Source organism: Chrysochloris asiatica, unplaced genomic scaffold (genome assembly GCF_000296735.1).
Source record: "Chrysochloris asiatica unplaced genomic scaffold, ChrAsi1.0 scaffold00242, whole genome shotgun sequence".
Classification (NCBI taxonomy): Eukaryota; Metazoa; Chordata; class Mammalia; order Afrosoricida; family Chrysochloridae; genus Chrysochloris; species Chrysochloris asiatica.
This window is the reverse complement of record NW_006408760.1, coordinates 3,061,094-3,084,445: the sequence shown is the minus strand read 5'-3', so window position 1 is coordinate 3,084,445 and position 23,352 is coordinate 3,061,094. Positions and strand designations below refer to the sequence as shown.

The following is a 23,352-nucleotide window of genomic DNA, read 5'->3' as shown; positions in this document are numbered from 1 at the left end:
AGTATAGGTAGAGCTGAGTTTCTGTTAAGTGGGACCCACTGTCTTTTTGACTGCACTGTAATAAAACGTTCTGCACATGTTGGCAACCTTCAGCTCACCATCCTCTCTTATTTACGATGCACTTGCTTCTCCCGAGGGAAGGGCTGCACAAGGCCAGGCCTGGGAGTGGAATGGAACTGGGACTGATCTTTGCAGGGTTGAGAGGTACTGTTTGTTCTGCATACCTGAGGGCTTCAGTGGGCTCTAGGATGTTCCTGCAGAGCGCTGTCTGGAGGACTTTAGGGGAACTCGCATTGACAGCTTGTGTGTGTGGGGAGGAGTTAAGCTCGGGGCGGAGTTAAGCTCTGGGGTGGAGCGGGGACTGTAGGGACTGAATCTAGCTTGCCAGAGGAGCTCAAAGAAGATCGAATCTGAAGAAAGGGAGCCCGGGTGATGGGGTGGGCCGAGGCTCAGAGAAGGAAGAACATAGATGGAAGCGGAACCAGGCTCAGAAGCCAGGCTCCGAACGGACGGAGTTGGGCTTGTGGGTGGAGCCAGGCTTGGAGGCGGGGCTCTGAAGGGATGGAGCCGGGGTTCATGGGCGGAGCCAGGCTCTGAGGCTAGGTTTGGAGGGGAGGGAGCCAGGCTTGGGGCGGGGCGGGGCGGGCCAGCGCCGCCAGGGGCGGTCCCTGAGGGGCAGGCAGGGCCGGGCTGGCGCTCTGTGTGGCCGCGGCCACTAAGCCGCAGCCACCCGGCTAGGCCCGGGGTGGCTCTAACCCAGGGCAGCTTGCAGAGGGCTGTGCCCAGCTCCCGGCTCACAGCTCCGGGTCTCGGGCCGGAGGGCGGACGCTCACCATGCCCGGCAAGCACCAGCACTTCCAAGAACCTGAGGTCGGTTGCTGCGGGAAATACTTCCTGTTTGGCTTCAACATTGTCTTCTGGGTAAGTGCCGGGTTGGCGCCGGGCCCTGAGCCGGGGGTGGCGGGAGGAGTGGGTGCAGTTCTCCACCGGGAGGAGACCGCTTCCTGCCGCAAGAGCTTAGGGTTTGGCATGGTCCCCTCACCCCCGCCCCCCATCTCTAGGGCATCCCAAGGGAGATGCAGAGCGGCTTGGATTGCCAGGGGGGTGGGGGGTGGGTCAGGTCCCATCCTCCTGGGGAAGGGAGTCTTCCTGGGTCTTTCCCAGGACCACGCTTGGTGCCTGCCAATCGCCCACCTCTTCGCTTGCTGTCCTAGGGTGTGGGGTGTGCAGCGATAGGAAGGGCCCGGCAGGCACCTCCAGCCCCTTGCTCCGCCCGCACCTGGGCCTGGTGGTTCTCTGCCTCCAGCAAAGGGGGGTGCGGGGGAAGTCCTTCAGGTTTACCGAGGCTGCCTCCCTGAGGCTGTGAGGGGGGGCAGCAGCCGAGGCTGTTGAGAGTTTAGGAGCTGGCCTTGGAGAACCGAATTCAACGTGTTCTACTGCTGACCAAACCAAGGTCCTAGGGCGTGGCGCCCCTGCTCCGAGGAAGGAGCTGTTGGTGTCCCTCACTGGATAGCAACTGTGTCCCAGAGCCCTGCCAAGTCATCTTCCCTTCCCCCGCTCTCTCTCTGAGGCTGCCCCACTGTGGTCCCTGCTGGTCCAGCCTGGGTCAGCATGCCAGACGCCTGCATTTCTCTACAGCTAACACACTGGAGCTGTTCTCCTTCCACGTGCTGCTTGAGCTGTCCTTGGCCCTCAGTAGTACTTCGTTTTCCAGAGCATAGGTCGTGTGCAGAGATATAATTGAGAAGTCAGGAGGTCTGGATGGACCACAAGTGACCTGAGCTTCCCTGGAAGGGTCTGATAATAGTGCCTGCCTTTCAGGGCTGTTGTTGTTAGAGGGTTTCTGAGGAGCAGCTAGATAATGAATTCTAAGTATATATTCTTATTTATTTTTCAAATGGAGAAACAGACACAGAGAGGTTAAGTCATTTATCTAGGGCCACACCGCAAGTGCTGAGCAAGGGCAACAGCTGAGTGGGCCCTGGGTGAAGGCAGAGACAAGGGCATTGAGCAGAGGGAGCCCAGAATGCCAACGGTCAGACAACAGAGACCCAGGCTCGTTCCTGGGACCCTGGTGAGAGTGGGGAGCCAGACATGAAAGACTGGGGTTAAGGAGTGGGATTTGTGTCCAGGGCCTTCTGGAGCAGCAGACAGGGAGGGCTTCATTGCTGAAGCAGTGGTCTGATTTAGCTTTTGTATTAGAGGGCTGATCTGTCAGGCTGTGTGTGGAGGAAGGTTAGGTGAGGGGTAGGGCCAGACGGCAGGGAACCTAGAGAGGGAGGCCAGAGGAAAGCTTGTAGAAGGTGAGAGAGGAAAGCTCCATCCAGAGGAAGTCTTGAGAGCCAATTGACCACTTTAGACCACTGGAGATGGAAGGTCAAGTTTGTGACAAGAAGATCCCTATGAAACAGTGTCACAGGCCCAGAGATTTTTCTATTTCATTGTAAAGCAGACTAAGGTGTTGCCCTGTTCAGAACCTTCCAGGTGCTCCTAGAATACAGCGCAGACTCTGAATGGCCTCCAGGGCTTTGTGTGTGTGTAGGATTGTTCTGGCTGACTGAGGCCAGCCCTCATTGTCCTTGTTTGTCCCTGTCCCACCACACCTGGCTTTGCCTCAGGGACTGTTGAGAGTTCCTGGAACTTGCTTCTTCCAACTGCTACTCCTTTGCATCATCCATACTAAAATGTCACAGCCTTCTCTGTCTGTCACCCCCTCTAAAGCCCCCCCCCCCCATCATCCCAGTCACTTCCCATACACATCACTCTTTTATTTTCTTTAGATTTGTTGGCATCTGAAATTGTTTGCTTGCGTTACTGTGAGTTAACCCCCCTGGAGTGTAAGCCACTGAAGGCTGTAAACTTGTCTCCTAGTGGCTGCTATGTTCCTAGGATTCCGCACGGCTTCTGGAACCAGAAGGTGTCCCCAGCAGGAGGGACCAGGGGAGAGGTTTGGGTGGAGATCCTGAAGAGTCTAATGTCACAGATGGGATGAGGTGAGGGGGGGTGGTGGGAAGAATAAACAGAGTTTCCTGGGAAGAAGTCTGAGAAGGTGACAAGGAAGGAAAGGTGTTATGAAGATGGGGTTCAGGAAGGTGACAGTGGTCACCACTCTAAAGGCTGTGGACAGGTCAAGTATGCACACTGCCAAACCCTGCAGTGCGGAGGGAAGGGAAACTCTTTCCAGAGAAAGAGTACCAGAGACAGGGAAGGGAAGTAGTTAAATGAGAGGAAGGAACCAGTATAGGAAGCAGGTGGATATGAAGAGGTGGGTCATGGCTCTAGGCAGCTGACTTTGAGTAGGGAGGGGTGTCCTCTCCCTCTGAGATTGGACTACAGGGCCCTGCCCAGGATCTGGCATAAAGTGGGGGTTTTGCCCAAATGGGAAGCCTGTGGCTGAGCTCCGGAGGTCCAGACAGAACTTTTCAGGACAAAGCCCCTGGCCCAGCCTGTCCTGCATCCACGAGTCTTCCTACTCAGGGTCTTTGCATGTGAGCTACAAACAAAGGTCACAGGGAAGTTTCTGAAAAGGTGGTGGGACCAGGTTGGGGCTGTCACAGGCTGGGTTTAGAAAGGGACCACCAAGGGGAGACTGGGAGCCCCCTATGGAGACTTGTGCTAAGAACAGAGACTCCGGACATGCTGCTTGATGGGAGTTTCCTAGTGGGCCCTTGCTCCAATTTTGAGTTCTAAGGAAGGCCTTGGGCCACTTTCTGTGTCTTGGGGAGGTGGCGCTCTTGTTCCAGCCCCACTGGCTGTGTTCCATAAGAAGATGCAACGAGATATGTTCTTGGGAAGGAAGATTGGATCCTGGGTCCCTTGAGTACCCCTTCCCCCTCCAGTCTTCCCTCACTTCCTATTGGCCCTGAGTACTTGGGAGGACTACTCTGCCATGAGTGGGGTGAGGAGGGACAAGGGTCTGGTGCTGGGGTTCAGCCCTAACTCCTCTCTGCATCTCTTGTAGGTACTGGGAGCCCTGTTCCTGGGCATTGGCCTCTGGGCCTGGGGGGAGAAGGTAAGGAAATGAGGCATGGTGTGGGGGGGCTGACCATGGGCCTAGGAGGTGGGAGGGGTGGCAGGGCCAGCTCCTCACATCTGCCTCTGCTCCTCTGGCCCAGGGCGTGCTCTCCAACATATCAGCGCTGACAGATCTCGGGGGGTTGGACCCCGTGTGGCTGTTTGTGGTGGTTGGCGGCGTCATGTCGGTGCTGGGCTTTGCTGGCTGCATCGGGGCCCTCAGGGAGAACACCTTTCTGCTCAAGTTTGTGAGTGTGGCCACTGCAGGGATCTAGCTTCCACCCACTTACTTCCTCCTTAGTATTGAGTCACCTTATTATTAGGTTATTAGTATAATTATTCTATTTGTTACCTCTATTTATCAAAATTCTTTGCTGTTGGAAATGACTGAAACCCAGTCGTAGAAGCAGAATTCATTGGCTCCTGTAGTGAAAAGTAGAGGGATATTCTGGCTATGGAGTTCCTAGGTGGTATAAGCAGTTTTACGTATTTGGCTGTTAACCAAAAGTTGGAGGTTTGAGTCCACCTATAGGTAGTTTAGAAGAAAGGCATCTACTTCTGAAAACAAAAAACCAGCGTGGAAAACTCTGTGGAGCACAATTCTACCCTGATGCAGATAGAGTTTCTCTGAGTCCGAATCAACTGATGATAGATACCCAGTTGGTTCTGATCACAGGCATATTTGAATCTGGGAGCCCTCATGCTATTATCAGGAGAGCTGGTCTCAGTTCTGGGCCACCCTGAGTTGACTCCATCCCCCACTTGGTGGAAGGATGCCCACCAACAGGTGCTGGCTTCATCTTGCCTCTGGGCAACGCTCTCACCTAACTGTTCAGTCCAATTCTTTCAATAGTGTCTTGTCTTTGATTGTCTGTCTCTGGACCAATCCCTATGGCCTAGGGAAGGCCGTGCTCTGATTGGTAGAATCTGGCACATTTCAGTCCTATATCTGGGATGGGGTTGGGAGCTGGCCCTGAAGAACCATGTGGACAGAAGGTGTGTGTGGAGGATGGTGATCTCTAGCAAACAGGTGTGTGGAGCAGAGAAAGGGGAATTGGTGGGTAGGTAAGGATAGCGTTACCTTTATACCATCATGAAGCAGTACTAAAATAAAAGTAGGTGGGATCTCTTGGCCTGTCTTGGGGTAGGGTGGAGCTGTGAGGTGGGAGGTGGCCCTAAGGGGTTACCTGACTTCCAGCCCCCACCCTTCTGTATGCCCTGTCCTAGTTCTCCTTGTTCCTTGGCCTCATCTTTTTCTTGGAGCTGGCGACGGGGATCTTGGCCTTTGTCTTCAAGGACTGGATTCGAGACCAGCTCAACATCTTCATCAACAACAATGTCAAGGCCTACCGGGACGACATTGACCTCCAGAACCTCATTGACTTTGCTCAGGAATATGTGAGTCAGGGTCCAGCTTGGGCCACATGTAGGAGGTGCCTGATGAGTGAGGGAGTTAAGTATCTTGTGAGCTGTGGCCACTCCCCAGTTGCTCATGCCAAGCAGGTCGCTGGGGGTGGAGGGGTACATTTGAGGAGCCAGTCCTTGGAGATCCCTGAGTGTGCCCAGGTCTGCAGGGATACCGGTGGGAAATAGAATTCAAAGACTCCAGACTGGTAGACCCCAGGCCAGGGTTGACCGCACCTTAACCAGAGGAATTTTCTTCCTCTCTCCCCTCTGCGCTGACAGTATTGGCCATGTTACGGCTACTCCCATGACTGATATAGGAGCTCTTTGTTTGCCACTGACCTCTCCACTCTGTTGTCTTACACCTGCTTGGCCCTCTTCTCTCATTTACAATAGTTGTTTGGCCTCTGAGCATATAAAGAGTTTGAGACCCTTCACAAAAGCACTCCTACTAACATGTAAACCCAATCCCTGCGAAGCAGTCAGTGGTGCACCGTTTGATAGACCATAACGCTCCCAAGTGCACATTCACACCCTGTCATTCATTCACTCACTCACTCGCTCGCTCATAGTCATACCCACTGCACACAGGATGCTGATCTGAGAACAGTGACTTCCTCTGGACCTCCCTGAGGGAAGGGTGGGCCTTGGCCAAGCGTGTGGGGGAGGGACTGTGCGGATGATCTCTTCTATACTCCTCCAGATTCTGGAAAGACCTTCTCGCCTCCTCTGTGCAGGGAGAGGAGTGGAGAGGAGGAGGATTGCCTCCCTTTCCTCCCAACACCTCAGTAACCATCTCCAAGACACATTCCACATTATCCTGTCTCCACAAGTAGCCTGCCTCCAACCTGGGACCAGCATTCTCTTTGCCTTTCTGAGGCTAGGGGGCTAGCTCAGAAAGGGGTTCCCCATGTCTGCACTGACCAGCCAGGACCTGAGAGCTCTTGCTCTCTCTCTGACCCTCTGGACTCAGGCCTGGCCTGTCTGCTGTGGGGCTGGATCCGCCCAGCCCTGTCTGCCTTGCAGTCTAGGCCTGTCCCTAAGTAGGTTGAGGCTCCTGGGGGAGCGGAGAGGAATTGACAGCCGCTGGCCACAGGCTTGGCTCACCTGGGGCTCTCCCTGCAACTCCCCTAGTGGTCTTGCTGTGGAGCCCGAGGGCCCAATGACTGGAACCTCAATATCTACTACAACTGCACTGACTTGAACCCGAGCCGGGAGCGCTGCGGGGTGCCCTTCTCCTGCTGCGTCAGAGATCCTGCAGTAAGTGGGCTATGGGGTGGGGTGTTTCAGTGCCTAGTCCCCCATTTAGGAACCCCCACCCCCAGACCTTTGCTCTGCTCCACCCTGCTCTGGGGCTTGGACTTTGAGGGTGCCCCTGCCGAGCTGTAGGCCTGTGTTTACGTGGTAGCTCCAGTCTGCTGGTCTCATGGCTACTTTCCCTCTTCAGCAAAACCCATCTAGTCTCTGAATTGTGGTGAGATTGGAATTGCAGGACTGGCCCAGAGGGTTTCCTGCACTTTTTGTGCCCAGTTAAATGAAACCCCAAGCAGTGTCTGCACCTGACCCCACCTGAGACTGACAGGGGATTGCAAGCTAGCGTTGCTCCCTCCCTTTGGTTACCATGTGTATGGGATGCTAAGGGCAGGGTTTCTGAATGGAGGTGGTTCCAAATGCCTTTTGCAGCTGTGTAACCTGTCATACTGTCATGTAGAATGGGGTGTCTGAGCTTAGTGAGCTGCATGAAGAGTAGTGGTGGGTGGTCAGAATCTGTGGCTCTCATCTGTTCTCCTGAGAAGCAGAAACTTGGAGTTCCTGGTATTAAGGTCCGCCCCCTCCGCCTGGTGGGAGGCGGGGTCCCCTGCCTATGAGTCATTCACTGGCCTGTTTTCTCATCAGCAGAACGTTCTGAACACCCAGTGTGGCTACGACGTCCGGCTCAAACTGGTGAGGGGGCGGGGCATGGTAGGACATCTTGGCCCAAGTGGGAACTGAGGCCACTGCCGAAAGGTCTCAGGGCTTTTGTGGGGGAGGGGTGCTGAGGTGGTTCAGGAGCTCTCCAGCCTCCAGAGCTTGGCACTGCCATATTTGAGGAGAGGGGCCCACAGATGGGGCACAGGTGAGTTTGGTCATTCCTGTGTTCTGTTGAGTGTCCTCTCCCCCTATGGGAACCTCAAGGGAGTGATACTGATTCACACAGACAGAGCTCCTGCCCTCAGGGAGTTAACATTCCAGTGAAGGGCGGGACTTGAACATTTATGGGATGGTTTCAGCTGAGTGTTTGGAAGGGAACAAGCTCAGGGCTGATGGGATGGCGGGCTGGAGGGAAGACCTCTCACGAGGGGTGCTTGTGTGGAGACCTGGAGGATGAGAAAAGGCCTCGTGAAAGTTGAGGTGATGCCTGCGTGTCCCCAGGAGCTGGAGCAGCAGGGCTCCATCCACACCAAAGGCTGCGTGGGCCAGTTTGAGAAGTGGCTTCAGGACAACCTGATCATCGTGGCCGGGGTCTTTGTGGGCATCGCCCTCCTTCAGGTACTGAGCCTCATGCCCCTTCTGCACCCTGGTCCTTCTGGTCCTGCAGCTACCTCTTCCTCACCTGCCCTTTCTCTTGCAGATCTTTGGCATCTGCCTGGCCCAGAACCTCATGAGTGACATCAAGGCAGTGAAGGCCAACTGGTGAGGCTGCCACACTGGCCCCTGAGGGGCAAGGCTGCAGGAGGTGTATCTGCTAGGACCTGAGCTTCCCCGTGGGGCCCGTGGTGGTGCAGGGAGCAAGCTGCCTGGGCCAGGCTGGCCTGGGAGCCTGGAGCTCTGTGTGCATGAGAGGTGTGGGTGGGTGGGTGTGCATAGGGGAGGCATCATCTGGGTGATGGTTGCACTGGCTAGAAAGAGTGTAGCCATGAGGGGTCCAGGCCATGTGAGGCAGAAGGATGCTGCTGGGAGCAGGGGTCTGCCTGTGTACCCCCTAACCCAGGCAGGGACACATCTCTCTGTACAGCTTTGTGGGGAAGCAGGCTGGAGGAACTTGCCTCAGGCCACTTCAGAGCTTTTTTCTCTACTGGCTGTGCCCTTTAGCCTGCCAGTAGCCCCTTGCAGCCTCAGTGTCCCAGAGTCTTAAATGGGTCCAAGAAATTTCTCTTCCTTGCTTGCCTCTCAGGATCAAACATGATGATGGCTACAAACTGCTCAAATAAACAAAACTTTGAAAACCACTGGCTTGCGACCACCATCTGAGGGTCCGGTCCGTCAGCAGTGTGGCTTCTGCGGAACACTCCAGCCGGGGCCCCTGACCTGGCCCACCCTGCCCACATGCTTTGCTTGGTCTGGATCACTTACACCTTTGAACCAACCTTTCAATATTGGTGTCTCATAGAAAGTCCAGATTCCCAGCTTCTTGGGGAGAATGACCATTTGGCCACATGGGTTCTTCAGGAGTAGTGTCCCTGGAACATGCATGTCCTTGCCATTATGGGCTGGGCTTCACTCAACCCTTTCCTTAAGTGAATTGGCACCTCTCTCACCCTTGGCAGGGGGAGGCTTGGCTTTGCTAAGTACTGAGCCAGGTGCCAGAGCATCTAGGAGTGCACCTGAGGGTATGATGGGGTCAGGTTTTTCAAAAGGAAGTAGCTCAAACCTCAGGGCTTGGCCCCCATGGTGTTGGAGGGAACCTGGGCTGTGGGTGAGTGGTTCCTAGGTGTTCTAAGATCCTGGGACAATGGAGCACTGCTGAGCTGCTTCATCCCCACCAGAGGGCAGCCCTGCAAAGCGTTCACAGGTCTGAGTGCTTTGCTCCCTGCAACTTCACCCCAGCAGTTATGCGCTTGGTATTCCTACCCTGTTTACTAAAAGCACTTTCAGTTCAGAGAATTTGAAGATTTCTTGAAATAGCAAACTGGCTTGGACTTGGGAAGTCTAGTGGCTGCTCTCAGCTGCCTGAAAGGGGTTGTGTGAAGGTGTCCTTTCACCACTCTGCCCCAAGCTGTGGATGAAAGGGGAGGTTGGCTGAGGCCCCAAACTCAGATGCCCTCAGGGGCCTGGTGGTTCCTATAAATGAATGAAGCTGGCCTTTGCAGTGCATCTCTGACTCACTATTAAGGAAGATGATGCACAGAGAGACTATGTCTGTGATAAGACAAACTTGCATGCTGGGGTTGACCATGGCAGCTGGCCTTGCCAGGTAGTGTGTGGTCGAGACTCAAAGTACCAGACCTCTAGTTAGAGTTGGTGGCCACTGTCCAGTTGGAGCTAATTACTGTAATGTAGGAATGCAGGCCTCACATCAGAATCTGGAGAAGCCACAAACCCAGATTTTTATGTGCAATATCCTGATTATGAAATGTTGGCAACAGATTAAAAACATGACAAGCCAAGCAAAATATGAGTGGGGACCAGGTTTGGCTTCTGTGTTGCTGTGGATCCCTCTGGGACAGAGCTGGCCAGGACCCCAGCTGCTTGCCATTGAGGGGTGCCGGAGGCTGCTGTTGATGGGGTTGATGGGGTGGGGTTCCATGGTGCAGGCTGGCCAGTGTTCTGGGTGCCCCGGCAGATGCTGGCCATGGCAGTGTACGCACGCTACAATAAATGCAGCTGAAAACATTGGCTGTGTGTCCTGGTGCTTTGTCATGTCAAATGCTTTCGCTTTCATCGTCTGCCTCAAACCTCCCAAACCCATCCTAGTGAGGTGGAGGTCCTTGCTCAGGGCAGCGAAGTCACTCAGACCACACAGATCTGACTCACTGGGGGAGGTTTCTGTTACATCAGGGTGAAACCTGTGCCAATGGACTATCAGCCAGCCAATGTGGGGCTATACCTTAACACACCTTTCCCAGGTGAGAGTTGAGCATGTGTTTAGTTGCTGGGATATGGAGAAGAGAGCGGGGCAGTGGGCCGTGCCCTGGAGCTTGCATTCTAGTAGGGCTGGCTGACAACTAGAAAAACTTTTTTTTTTTTTTTTTTTTTTTTTATTAAGGTGACCTGTGTAGATTGTGGGAGTTTGGTCTGGAGAATGCCAGCTGGGGCCTGAGAGCAGGGCTGCTTGATGGAGTGGGGAAGGGTGTCTCCTCTGGGAAGTTCTTGGGAAGCCTCCAGAAGTTAGGGTGAGCTCAGCATGAGAGTGACTGGAGAGGTGGGAGCAGGTGAGGGGCAGAGGCATGGATGCTGCAGGCTGTGGTGGAAGCAGGGTATGTTTAGACCTGGGATTGAGGAGAGAGTTGGTCAGGCACTGGCCAGTGACAAAGCTCAGTTCTGCTAGAGGACATCCATATACCCAGCTACTCATCCATCTACCCACTAGCCTATCTACCAATCCATATACCCATCAATCCCACCCATTTAGGTAGGTCCTGGGTGGGAGGGAGAGTCTGAGGCAGTTCAGACCTGCCACTACCCTTGATACCTTAAATGCAGGTTCTGCTGCCTGTTTCTAGGAAAACCAGTTACTCGGGCATGGATGTGATCAGGCAAGATTTAATATATGTCAAATATACAGGAAGCAGAGGGACTGCGTGTCCTCCACAGACTCTCTCTGAGGAGAAAGGGGAAAGAAATGATAGGAATTTGGAGCGTGGAGTTCAGGACTTTCAGGAACTTTATTTTTAGCTCAGGTTGTGTTGATCCCTCTAAGGAATTTCAGGAGCTTTTAAGTACTTGACTGCAAGGTTGGTTTGAACTAAGGAAGTTGGCAGTTTAAACTCAACAGTTGCTCCTTAGAAACTCTCTACAGGGTTGCTGTGAGTCGGAACCAACCTCAGATGGCGTCGCTTTAGCCACTTGGAGCTTTGCCCTCTTGGAATGCTGCTAAGTGATGTGACAGGCATGGGGAGAGGCACATGAGATTGCTGCTGGGTGTTATTTCACGCTGGCGAGAGAATTTTCCGGTCCCCGAGTAGAGCTTGGCGTAGTCCTTTCCTTGTTCAAAGAGCCTTTACCCAGAGGTACAGCCTCAAGATGAGCAGAAACACAAGCTAGCAGATAAGGCTGCCTCCTGTCCATCCCTCTAGGTTGGCCTGTGCTATGCAGACTAAAGCCACTTATCTACCTGACAGGATGGGGTAGTCATTTTCTGGCAGCCTGGGGGACCTGTGCCTCCCTTGTCTAACCAGAAGAGGGGCATCAAACCCTCAGCAGCTCTCCCATCAGCACATGGGAATGGGTCTTGAGATAGCAGGCTACTCCAGAGAGGGCTGAGAGGTAACTGTGGTTGCTGTGGGTGACTGGAGAGTGGCCTGGTATTCACAGACCCAGCCACACACTTGTGCATGTCACCACTCAAGCCTTCCATGTGGTCATTCAAAGAAGCAGTGTTTGAGCACCAGCTGCATTCCACGCCTAGGCTCACAGAGCTGGCCCTCTAGTGGGGGAGACAGGTCATAGATAAACAGGAGTGCTATGTGGAAAAATACAGCTGAATTAGGGGAATAGGGAAGACAAGCTCGGAGGGATGTGGTTTGTTTGTATTTTATACCAGAAAAGTCTCTCTGAGAAAGATGGTAGCGTTGGGCCTAAGGGAGTAGGGTGTGAGCTGAGTGGATATTTGGAGGAAGAGCTTTTCCAGGCAGAGGGAACAGAAAGTACAAAGGCCCTAGGGCAGGAGCAGGCCTGGTGTGTTGAAAGGGGTCTTGTTGGGACCACTTCTAGTACTTTCAGTCTAGAAAGCTTCCCAAAAGAGCAGGTAGAGAGGAGGGAGGCACTAGGAGAGACTTGAGAGAGCCCCAGCTGATGAGCACTGAGATCTCTTGGTGAAGAGCTAAATCTGGAGGGGAGACCTGGTCAGATATGGCAGGGCAGACAAGGTAGTCACATGGCTTGGAGGAAGCAACTCCTAATGACCACCAGAGGGCACCAAAGCACAGTTCACTCTGTGGCACACTGCCTGGGGAGGGAGGTGGGCAGTGAGAGTGTGGGTGTGGAGGGGTGTCATTGGGTGCAGGCCGCTGTGAGATCTGGGGCTCATCCTTTTAGTGTTATACCTGTGTGTTGCCACCCTCTGTCCCATCTTCTCCATGGACTCTGAGCAAACGGCACTATGTGCCCCAGGATGTCTCTCCGGGGGCTAGAAGAGACCTCAGCCCACCTTTCCAGCCCCAACAGATTGTGATGTCTGCTAGACAGAGTTAGGTGGGAGTATGTGTGTGTGGCTCTTTCTAGAGGCTGGGGCAACATGCCCCACCACACACACCTCCCTCCATCCACTCAAATTTACTGAGAACCTTGTATGTACCAGGCACGATCATAGGCACTTGGGATACATAAAGGAAATGTGTATCCTTTCCTTTATGTATCCCATGGCGCTCACAATCCAGAGCAAGGGTTGGCTAATGCTTTTTTGCAAAGAATTGGAATGCATTTTTTTAAAAAAAGCTTTTATTGTGAAATGAGTGATACTTTACATGGGAGAGCATCGGTTTTTCACTCATCGTTTCATTGCAATGATTACAATCTCCTCTGTGCATCATCATTCAACAGTATTTGCTTCTATTCCTTCTGGGTTTTTTTGTTGTACACAAAAGCACTCAGGAATATAGACTAATTTAAACAACTAAAGGGCACATTCTGCAAGCCTGCCTCCTGGTTGCCAGCTCTCAGTCCCTCTCTTTCCATGAATCTAGAGTCCTCAGCTGCTCCCTCTCTCCATGTACTCATCTCTGCCTCCATCTCTGGTGTTGCTGCTTCTCTGGATAGGGTTCCACATTCCACTCATGCTCTTCTCCCTTGGTGGTCCTAGGATCCTCTGTTCCTGGACTGTAAGATTAACTACTCCCCCCTTTATGTTACAAAATTTCTACTTTTACAGTTGTGACCATCGCAATTAGTCATGATAATAATTACTCATTATTGAATCATAAGAATCTTATCACCATCTCTTTTCACCAGACCCATCTAGACAAGATGAAAACTATTCAGTGGAGACTCTATCTTCCCCCACACACTCTTAAACTAAACTCCCTCTTGAAAACTTGTAAGCCAGTCACTTCATGCTTTTATCACCCCCTCATTTTAGGTAGCCAATGTCTAAGTTGCCTGTCCTTATCTACCCTGTATACAGAGAAGACAGCATTGATATTTGATGTGAAGACTCCTTCCTTCTCTGTTGGTATTTTGAGCTACTACATCCATGAGTAGCTCTGGTAGCGTAGTGGTTACGAATCGGGCTGCGAACCTTAAGGTCAGTGGTTTGAAACTACCGCTGCACTGTGGGAGAAAGATGAGGCTTTCTACTCCCGTGAAGATTTACACCCTTGGAAACCCTATATAAGGTCGCTATGGGTCGGAACTGACTCGATGGCACATAACAACAACAACAACAACAACAACACATCCATGAGTATAGGTCAAGTTCTTCAAACCGTAGCAATTTATCCTCATTTTCTTTATCAAAAATTGTTTTCTTAATCTTTCTCTAGTTGAGTTCTGATTATCAAGCCATCGAGGCTAGGTCAAATGGGTACTATCTGCAAGTTTGAGTGTTCTTGTGTGTCTCCCTTCACTTCATATCAGCTGGATGCTTCGCTCTCTTGGCTATGTCCTTGTCTATGGGCTCAGATGTCCCCAGGTCTCACCACACTTTAGACCAGCCAGCCCTTCCTTGTCTCTCTCATCTCCAGGTCAATGGGAATCTATGGAATGTGCTTGAATTCAGCCCATTTCTTCATTGCTGCCTTTCCCCCTCTTCCACTCACCAGTAGACCAATGTGGTCACCAGTAAGCTTACATGCCTGTTCATGTGTTCCCTTTGAGTTTCTGTTTTAGAGGGGGGTTTGTCCTAAAGGGACTTGATTGCTTGCCCTGATGGCTTCCCTGCAAACAGCATGCTTATTATGTAGTAATCAATCGTACTGCCATTTTTGTTTTGTTTTGTTTTCCCTGCTGATCTTTCTTTGAAGATGTATCTTCTGGGGCTCTAGCTGTTCCAGGCTGGTCTGCTTGTCCTTAGTAGCGGGCATATCCCACCTCAGAAGGTTCTGGATGGGGTCATTTTAACTCTTGAACCAGTTACTGGATTTGGCCCCTGGGTTGTAGTTTCTGACCTCTGGTCTAGCAGACAATACCTAGTAAGTATCATAATGAGGGAATGATCTCTTAGAGGATGTTGAGTGCTGTGGAGAAAACATCCTGCATACGAAGGGGTTTCAAAAAGTTCATGGAAAAATAGAATGAAAAGATAATGGAAGGTTTCCATGAACTTTTTGAAGGCCCATAATAAAACTTGTCAAAAACATCATAGCAGTCAGCCTGTGGTATTAGGGAATGCAGATGTTTTGCTGTATTGTCACTGGAACACTTCACTTTGTGTCTTCTGTTGGAACTTATTTGTTGAAATTTTATTAGCCAGTCTAAAACAGTATTAAGACTTAAGTTTTTCCTATCTGCTGTAGGATATATCAAGCATGCCACTCCTCAGAAAACCAAACAGAGTCCATATGAGTTGGAACTGACTCGAGGGCATTTAACAACAACAATAGTAATATTTAGGGAGCACTTTAGCTCTGTAGGATAAGTAAGTACTGGACTGCTAACCACAAAGTTGGTGGTTCAAGCCCCCTGCTGCTTGGCAAGAGAAAGATGAGGCTTTCTGCTCCTATAATGGAAACTCACAGCCTTGGAAACCCTCTACAGGGTTGCTGTGAGTTAGAACTGATTTGACAGCACTTAACGAGTACAAGGGTACTAGAAGTGCTGGAGGTACTGGGGCAGGTGAGGATATTGATACAGTAGTCAGGACGGACCTTGCTGAGTACACAAGATGAAGCAGAGACTTTAAAATTCAAATGATTATTTATCTTTAAATGTACTTAAAAATAATTAAAAGTGTTTTTGTTTTGTTTTTTGTATATAAGAAAAAAAAACAAAATTACTAAACCCACTGATATAAAATCTATACTGACTCACAGTGACCCTATAGGAGAGAAGACCTAAGCTTTAGGGTTTCTGAGACTATAAACCTTTACAGAAGCAGACAGACTCATCTTTCTCCCATGGAGTAGTTGGTGGGTTTGAACTGCCAAATAGTACAGGCAAAATAGGAAACCCATTGGAGTCCTAGTGTGGCGCTGTAGGATACGCATTGGACACCAAGGTTGGTTTGAACCATAAGGTTGGTTGCTCCTCAGAAACCCTATATAGGGTCACTATGAGTTAGAACCAACTCGATAGCACTTAACAGCAAAAACAATATTCTACATTAAAAAATTAGGACATTCTGGATAAAACTAAGATTCCTTTACCACCTCATTCTGCTCCCCTCTGTGCTCCCCTGCCCCATAGACCACCACAGACAGTTGTGAGACAGACCTTCTTCTAGAACCTTTACATTTACAACACTCAGTGTTGCTCTGTCTGCATTTTAAACGCCAGGACAACATCTTTGTCTTGCTTGCTCTCCTTCCCAGACTCCACAATGTGCTTTGAAGACAGAGGAAGTAGGGTCCTTTAGATAGATGCAGGGGTATTATTATTGCACAGCAGGAATAGGTGATATGTCCTCCCTCCATTATTATGATGGAGTTTCCATCCTGGAGTGCTGCTTCTCTGGGGAGGATAGGGAGTGCCCACAAGGTAGGACCTCGGTCAGGGCCAATGGCAGAGCTGGCCCTAGCATTTCTACTTCTTGCTGGGCATAAGCCCCATGGGTAGCAATACCATAGATGATCCAAGTCTTGTGAACAGTCCCTCAGAGGTATGAAAACCACACAACTAGCCCTTTGGCACTGCTAAGGCTGTTGCCATGGTAATGCATCCCTGGTCCCCTGTGTAGTCAAGCAGAGAGATGGGAACCCTGTACAGAGAGGGGTTGCTTTGGGCGCCTGGATACTTGGAAACACTTGCATCTTTGGGTCCTGATTTCAGGATGATCCTCTCTGGACATGATCTTTCTAGGTCTGCCTCCACCTAAAAGAACTGGTTTCCTTGAGGCCAGACCTCTTAGGCTACTACAGCATCCCACTCCTGAGGCTGTGGGAGACTCCTGAGAATCACATGGGTGGATTCCTTACTGTGGGTGATTGAAGCAAAATATGTGGAGACAGAATGTATTTATTGTTTCTAGGAGTTCACTTCATGATTTTGGCAGACCCATGGAGACCCTGGGTGGTACAAATGGTTAATAGGCTTAGTTGCTAACTAAAAGGTGCTGGTCCATCCAGAGGTACCTTGCAAGAAAGGCCTGGCAAACTCAGCCACTGCAAATTCTATGGAGCTCAGATTTACTCATCCAGCTTCTGTTTTCCCCAGGAGTCAGTTGACTTGCAATAACATAAATTCTGCATCTGCCTCTGTCTTTCTTCTATGTCTGAGTTCCTTCTCTTCTTTTATCCTGGTGTGGCGCTGTAGGATAAGCATTGGACTGTTAATTGCAAGATCAGTGTTTCAAACCCACCATCCACTCACTGGAAACCCTATATACAGGGTTGCTTTGAGTCCGAACCAACTCAACAGCTCTTAACAACAACTCTCATATACAGGTAGTATCAGGACCCACCCCAGTCCAGCAAGAATTCATGCTAACTGACAGCATCCTTAAGACTTCCAAACAAAGTCACGTTTACAGCTACCAGGGGCCAGGACTTCAGCATATCTTCTTGGGGGGACACGCAATTCAACCAATAACACCTGGGGAAGGGGAATCCCAGGCAGAGGGACCACATGTGGTCAAGCCAGCTCGACCACCAGCCAGCATTGACATATACTGTTGAGTATGTATAACCACACTCACAGTAACCAACACACTTCTTGTCTTCAGGGGGCTCACAGTCTGGTAGGAGAAACAGCTAAGTGACAGCTAAGTGACCAGTCTTTCAAAATGATGCATTTCCAGGTGCCCCATCCCCCCCCCCCAAAGATGTACTTGTTTAATTGTTGGTACAGACATGTGGTTAAAATTGCAAACTGTACAGAAAGGTAACATGTAACTCTCCCTCTCACCCTCTCGGTTTTCTTCCTTTCCTCTGAAGCAGCCACCAGTCAATCCCATCTGTGTCTTCTCCTCCCCTCCCTCCAGGTGGTCTATGCATTAAAAAGCAGATATCCTCAAGACACAAAGCAAGGCAGGACAAAATTGAGGAGCTGGTATAGCCAGCAGTCTCCTACTTCAGTGTGCATTTCTCACTGACCAGCCTTTCTCAGAGAAAATAACGTTATCAGTGTGTATAGTTCAACCCAATCCTTTCAGACAACAGTAAACCATAATCACAGAAGAACTGATCACTTCTCTGGGCACTGCTCTAAGTATTTTGTGCATATGAGCTAACTTACTCCCCTAACAACCCCACGTCAGGGCTCCACTCTTGCCCCCCCGCCTACAGACAAGCGAAATCAGACAGTGTGCCTACATCGGGCAGGTGCTGCTTGTCAGGGCCGGAGAAAGATGTTTCCAAGCTTTTTCTCTTTCTCTGGCTGATTCCTTCTGTAGTGAACACCCTTGTATTTAGATCTTTGGGTACTTGTATCTCCGAAGGATAAATTCTTGGAAGTGAATTGCTGGGTTAAAGGGCATGTGCGTTTGTAATTTACATAGATATTGCCAAATTGCCCTCAGAAGAGGTCAAAGCCATTTACATTCCCACGAATAATGCTCTGCTGCGTTTTTCTCTTCTGCTCCCTGCTTTCTCTACCTTTTCCATCTGTGCCGATCTGATAAAGGAAAACGATCTCTCCACGTGGTTTTCATTTGCTTTGCTCTTGTTATGAGAGAGGTTGGGCATTTTTCATACTGATCAGTACAATCCAGTACAGTCAGAATTACCCAAAGGGGGGTCCAAGAGGCCGTGGGCTGAAGGAGTCTAGAATAGGCAGGTGAAGACTTGAAGGTAGCCCTCGGTGAAGGGGTGGGTGGGGGCAGGCAGGGTTCAGAGGGATTGGGGTGGCTGGGGCTGGGGGAAAGAGGATAAGGGCAGGAGCACCAGGACTGGCCAGGCCTGAGCAAGACCCTCTTCTCAACGGTGCTTCCCCTACTCCCTGGAACCTGAAACCTGTTGCCCTTGAGTGAATTCTGACTCATAATAACTCTGTAGGACAGAGTAGAACTGCCCTATAGGGTTTCCGAAGTTGTAATCTTTATGGAAAGGAGCTCTGGTAGCGCAGTGGTTATGAATCGGGCTGCGAGCCGCAACATCAGCAGTTCGAAACTACCAGCTGTTCCGTGGGAGAAAGATGAGGCTTCCTGCTCCCGTAAAGATTTACAGCCTCGGAAACCCCGTACAGGGTCGCTATGATTAGGAGCCGACTCCACTGCACATAACAACTTTATGGAGGCAGACTTTCTCTCTAAGAATATTTAGTAGGCTCAAACCTGGCAGCAGCTAAGTGCTTAACCACTGTGCCACCAGGGCTCCTTCCCAAAACTCTTAGCCAAAGAAATTAAACAAACAAAACACTCCAAAATAAACCCATTGCCCTTAAGTCGTTGTCAATTCATAATAACCCTATAGATCAGAGTAGAACCAGTCCCAGAAACCCTAGCACCTCAAAAAAAGATCCGACCCATTGTCACTGCGCCGTTTCTGTCTCATGATGACCTCAAATGCGCAAAGTATCCCATCCCTTCATAGGGTTGTCCTGGCTGTGATTTTTGGAAGCAGATACCCAGACATTTCTTTCAAAGTGCCATTTTTGTTCTGTGCTGTCAAGTCCATTCTGACTCAGTGATTGTATAGGGTTTCGAAGGAGTGACTGTGCGTTTGAACCACAGACTTTGTGGCTAGTAGTCCAGTGTTTATTCTACAGGACCACATCAGGATTCCATTTGGTAGGTTCAAATTGCCAATCTTTTGGTCCAGCACTTAACCATTTGTACCACCTATGGACTCCCCATGTTGTTGTTGTTGGTATGTGCCGTGGAGTTGGTTTCGACTCATAGTGACCCTCTACAGGGTTTCCGAGGCTATAAATCTTTACGAAAGCAGAAAGCCTCATCTTTCTCCCATTGAACAGCTGGTAGTTTCGAACTGCTGACCGTGAGATTGGCATCCCAATTCTTAACCACTACGCTACCAGAGCTCCCCAAAATCAAACCAAAGCCATTACTGTTAAGTCAATTCTGACTCATGGTGACCCTGTCTGTTACAGAGTAGAACTGCTCCATACAGTTTTCTTGCCTGTGACCTTTACAGAAGCAGGCCTTTTTTCTGAGGTACCTCTGAGTAGATTTGAACCACCAATCTTTTGGTAGTAACCCAGCTAAGCTTACCCACTTAAACCACTCTGGGACCTTCCTTACCTCCCAGTCAGGATGTTTTCCTCTGTTCTCTTGCACAGCTTGAGCTCATCTGTGGTTCCTGGGGTCCTATTCCAGCCCCAGGGGCATCTTCTAGGGTCTCCAGAAGGAGCTAGTCTAGCAAGTCTGTGGTGAGGTCCTGGGCATTCTAGGGCTCTACCACCCTTATCTGCCTCTCTGCCTCCCCTGCCTCTCCTGCTGTCCCTGTGCCCAGCCAGCCGGGCGTACATCCTCATTAGCACGGTTCAGTGGCCAGCATTGGTAATTGATCTCCCTCCGGCCCAGTGTGGACAGCAGCTAATGGGGATGAATGGGATGGGAGGTGCTGCCAAGGGACACTCACCCAGAGGCCCACACAGGGCGGAGAGGCAGTAGGAGATGATTCAACTAGGAAGTCTGCCACTACCTCAGCTGCCATTCTGTCCCCAACCTGGGCCCTGGGGGCAGGGTTGGCTGACAGGTGGAAGATGACTTTAGGGTGAGGTCAGTCCTGGGGGTGGGGACCAGTCTAGGAGAACGGATTTGAGTTAAAGAATGGTATTCCAGGAAGGCTACAGCATTGGGGACCCAAGACTGTATCTTTGATTTGTCATGGTTGTAGGTGAGGGAGGCAGACACTCCAAAGTCAAAGTGAAGACCAGCCACAAGGAACCTTGACAGGAATCCATCAACATTTATTCAATGCTTACTATGTGTCAGACACTGGACTAGGCACTAGATAGATAAGTGACCAAGACAGACCAAGGTGGAGGGAAATAGACAATAAATAGGGAAATAAATGCTTGATAAGGTTATATAACAAAGACAACTAGTGGCTGTCAAGTTGATTCCAACTCATGGTGACCTCATATGTGTCAGAGTGGGTTTTTAAGGGATGAAGAAGTAAATAAGGTGACTAGATGGGTCTGGTGAGCCAAGAACTGATTGGTGAGAAGGAAAATCATTCCAGGCAAAGGGAGCAGCAATGCAAAGGTCTTGTAGTGAGAATGAGCTTAGAGTGTTTGAGGAAAAGGCAGGAGGCTCTGGAAAGGAGATGATGAGCTCCATAGCAATAAAACAAGAAAGTTATTGTTATAGAATGAATTGAATTTTCCCCAGAATTAGGTTGAAGTCCTCATCCTCTGTATTTGTGAACTGACTTAGTTTAAAATAGGGTCTTTGAAGGTGTTGCCAGCTAACTTGAGGTTATATTGGAGTAAGCTGGACCCTGATCCAGTATGAGTGGTATTCTTATAAAAGAGAAGGGACATGGACACAGAGGGAAGAGGGCCATGTGATGGTAGTTAGCTGCAACTGCAAGTCAAGGAATATGCAGGGCTATCAGAAGCAGCGACCTTGTATAGGGTTTCCAAGGAGCAGATGGTGAGTTTGAACCACTGACCTTGCAGTCCAGTTCATTATCTTGCAGTGCCACACCAGGTTTGACCAAATATAGCAGACTAAATTTTAAGTTGGTGATTTTGTATGGCCCATGAAAGATATCATAAATTTTGGCAGAAAAAAAGGTGCCCCATCCCTGCTTCAGAGCTTTGGGAGAGCAAGTCACCTTGAATTTAGACTTCTACTTTCAGACAATAAATTTCTGTTCTTATAAACCAGATGACACAACCTTGTTAGCTGGAAGTGAGAGGATTTGAAGCACTTACTGATGAAGATCAAAGACTATACAGCCTTCAGTATGGATTGCACCTCAATATAAAGAAAACAAAAATCCTCACAACTGGACCAGTAAGTATCATGATAAATGAAGAAAATATTGAAGCTGTCAGTGCCCCATTTTGTTGTATCCACAATCAATGCTCATGGAATCAGCAGTCAAGAAATCAAACAATATATTACACTGGGCAAACAATATATTACACTGGGCAAATCTGCTGGAAAAAAATACCACTTTGACGACTAAGGTGCACTAGATACAATCCATGGTATTTTCAGTCACCTTATATGTATGTGAAAGCTGGACAATGTTGAAGGAAGACAGAAGAAGAATGGATAACTTTGAATTCTGGTGTTGCTGAAGACTATTGACTACCAGAGGAATGAACAAATCTGTCTTGGAAGAAATACGGCTGGAATGCTCCTTAGAAATGAGGCTGGTGAGACTTCGTATCCCATACTGTGGATATGTTATCAGGAGGGACCAGTTCCTAGAGAAGGATAGTATGCTTAGGAAAGTAGAGGGTCAGCAAAAAAAGAGGAAAATTCAATGATATGGATTGATATAGTGACTAACACCAATAGGCTCAAACATAGCAACAACTGTTAGGATGGTGGTGCAAGACGAAGCAGTGTTTTTTGCTGTTTGTATGTAGGGTCACCATGAGTCAAAACTGACTGGTCAGCACTTCATAACAACAATTTGTGGAACTTTGGTACAGCAGCCCTGGGAAACTAACACCGTTATCATCAAGTCACAGTCCAGTCACCAGGTTTGTGGATCAGGGTGTGTGGGTCTCCTTTCCTGAGGAGATGTTAGTCTTAACATCTTACAGAACGCCTGGCTCAGCTGGGACTGAGGACCCTGGGAATATACCCATCACCCTCAGTCACGGAACCAGAGTCTGCACCTGAAAAATGGGGTGGGGGGATCCCAGATGTCCGAGCCAGCTTCTGTCAGACCCAGTGTGGGAGAAGGTGTTCAGTCCCTGCTGAGCGCATGGCACAGTGATGCACCACATTGTCTAATTTCTCACTTACTTAAGAACCCAATTTAGGAAGTCCTTCTAGCAACTCAGAAATCTATGAATGCGCCTTAAAGTTATAGGATAATGCCTAGTACAGAGGTAACATGGAGTCAGTCTGCTAGGCAAGTAGGAACACTTTAGAATTCTTACAGGGTTTTAGACATCAAGCCTACATATGTTTTTTTATGTGCAACTTAAGCAATTTTCAAAGGGTGATCTTGACTGTTCTTTTTCTTTTTGCCATATGTGCCAATTTCACTGTCTAATCTCCAAGTTGTTGTGATGGCCTTTGTGGGCCTGGGGTGTGCCCTGGACACAGTGTGTGTGTGTGTGTGTGTGTGTGTGTCATAGGATATGACCACACTTGCCTCTTCCTTTGAGGTCATGCTCACATCCCCTTACTTAGATTGTACCCCCAACCCACAATTGATGCCTGGTCAATTTCTTACCATGCTTGGGGGACCTACTCAAATGTTCCTTCTTTTTTCTGGCTGTCTCTGATGCTCCTTGCCCTCCTCTAGGATCTCACATGCCCTCTGCTAGAGCTCAGTGCAGTATAACTTGTGGATCAAAGATATAGAAAAATGTGACCCAGAATAGGCATTTGATGAAAATCAAAACCACAATGAGATACCACTTCACATATACTAAAATGGATATGATTTTTAAATGGAAAACAACAGGCATTGGTGAAGATGTGGAGAAACATACCCATTGCTGCTGGGAATGTAACATGGTACAGCAACTGTGAAAAATAGTTTAGGAGATACTTAATAAAAATTAAGCATGGACTTACAATATTGTTGTTGTTAGGTGCCACTGAGTCAGTTCCGACTCATGGTTACCTTATGCACAACAGAATGAAACACTGCCTGGTCTTGTGTCAGTCTCAATATTGTTGCTACACTTGAGCCCATTGTTGTTGTCACTGTGGTAGTCCATCTCTCTGAGGGTCTTCCTCTTTTTTGCTGACCCTCCACTTTACCAAACATGATGTCTTTCTCCAGGGACTGATCCTTCCTGATAATATGTCTGAAGTATGAG

The 23,352-nt window shown here is 49.6% G+C and overlaps 1 protein-coding gene across 1 annotated transcript; it reads left to right on the top strand.

The window, feature by feature from the left end:
* Positions 1 to 659: 659 nt before the first annotated feature.
* On the top strand, positions 660 to 8,095 carry TSPAN17 (tetraspanin 17). The gene is made up of 8 exons (XM_006873468.1): positions 660 to 921; positions 3,962 to 4,012; positions 4,116 to 4,262; positions 5,242 to 5,412; positions 6,553 to 6,678; positions 7,315 to 7,362; positions 7,831 to 7,947; positions 8,030 to 8,095. The coding sequence occupies exons 1-8, from the start codon at positions 835 to 837 to the stop codon at positions 8,093 to 8,095; spliced, it is 813 nt and encodes a 270-aa protein (XP_006873530.1). The 5' UTR covers positions 660 to 834.
* Positions 8,096 to 23,352: the final 15,257 nt, after the last annotated feature.

What these genes read in the sequence shown, in the direction of transcription:
- TSPAN17 (XM_006873468.1), top strand. Translation starts at nt 835, where the DNA reads ATGCCCGGCAAGCACCAGCACTTCCAAGAACCTGAGGTCGGTTGCTGC. An exon ending in TTGACTTTGCTCAGGAATAT is followed by an intron (nt 5,413 to 6,552) that starts GTGAGTCAGGGT and finishes CAACTCCCCTAG; the next exon opens with TGGTCTTGCTGTGGAGCCCG. An exon ending in GCTGCGTCAGAGATCCTGCA is followed by an intron (nt 6,679 to 7,314) that starts GTAAGTGGGCTA and finishes TTTTCTCATCAG; the next exon opens with CAGAACGTTCTGAACACCCA.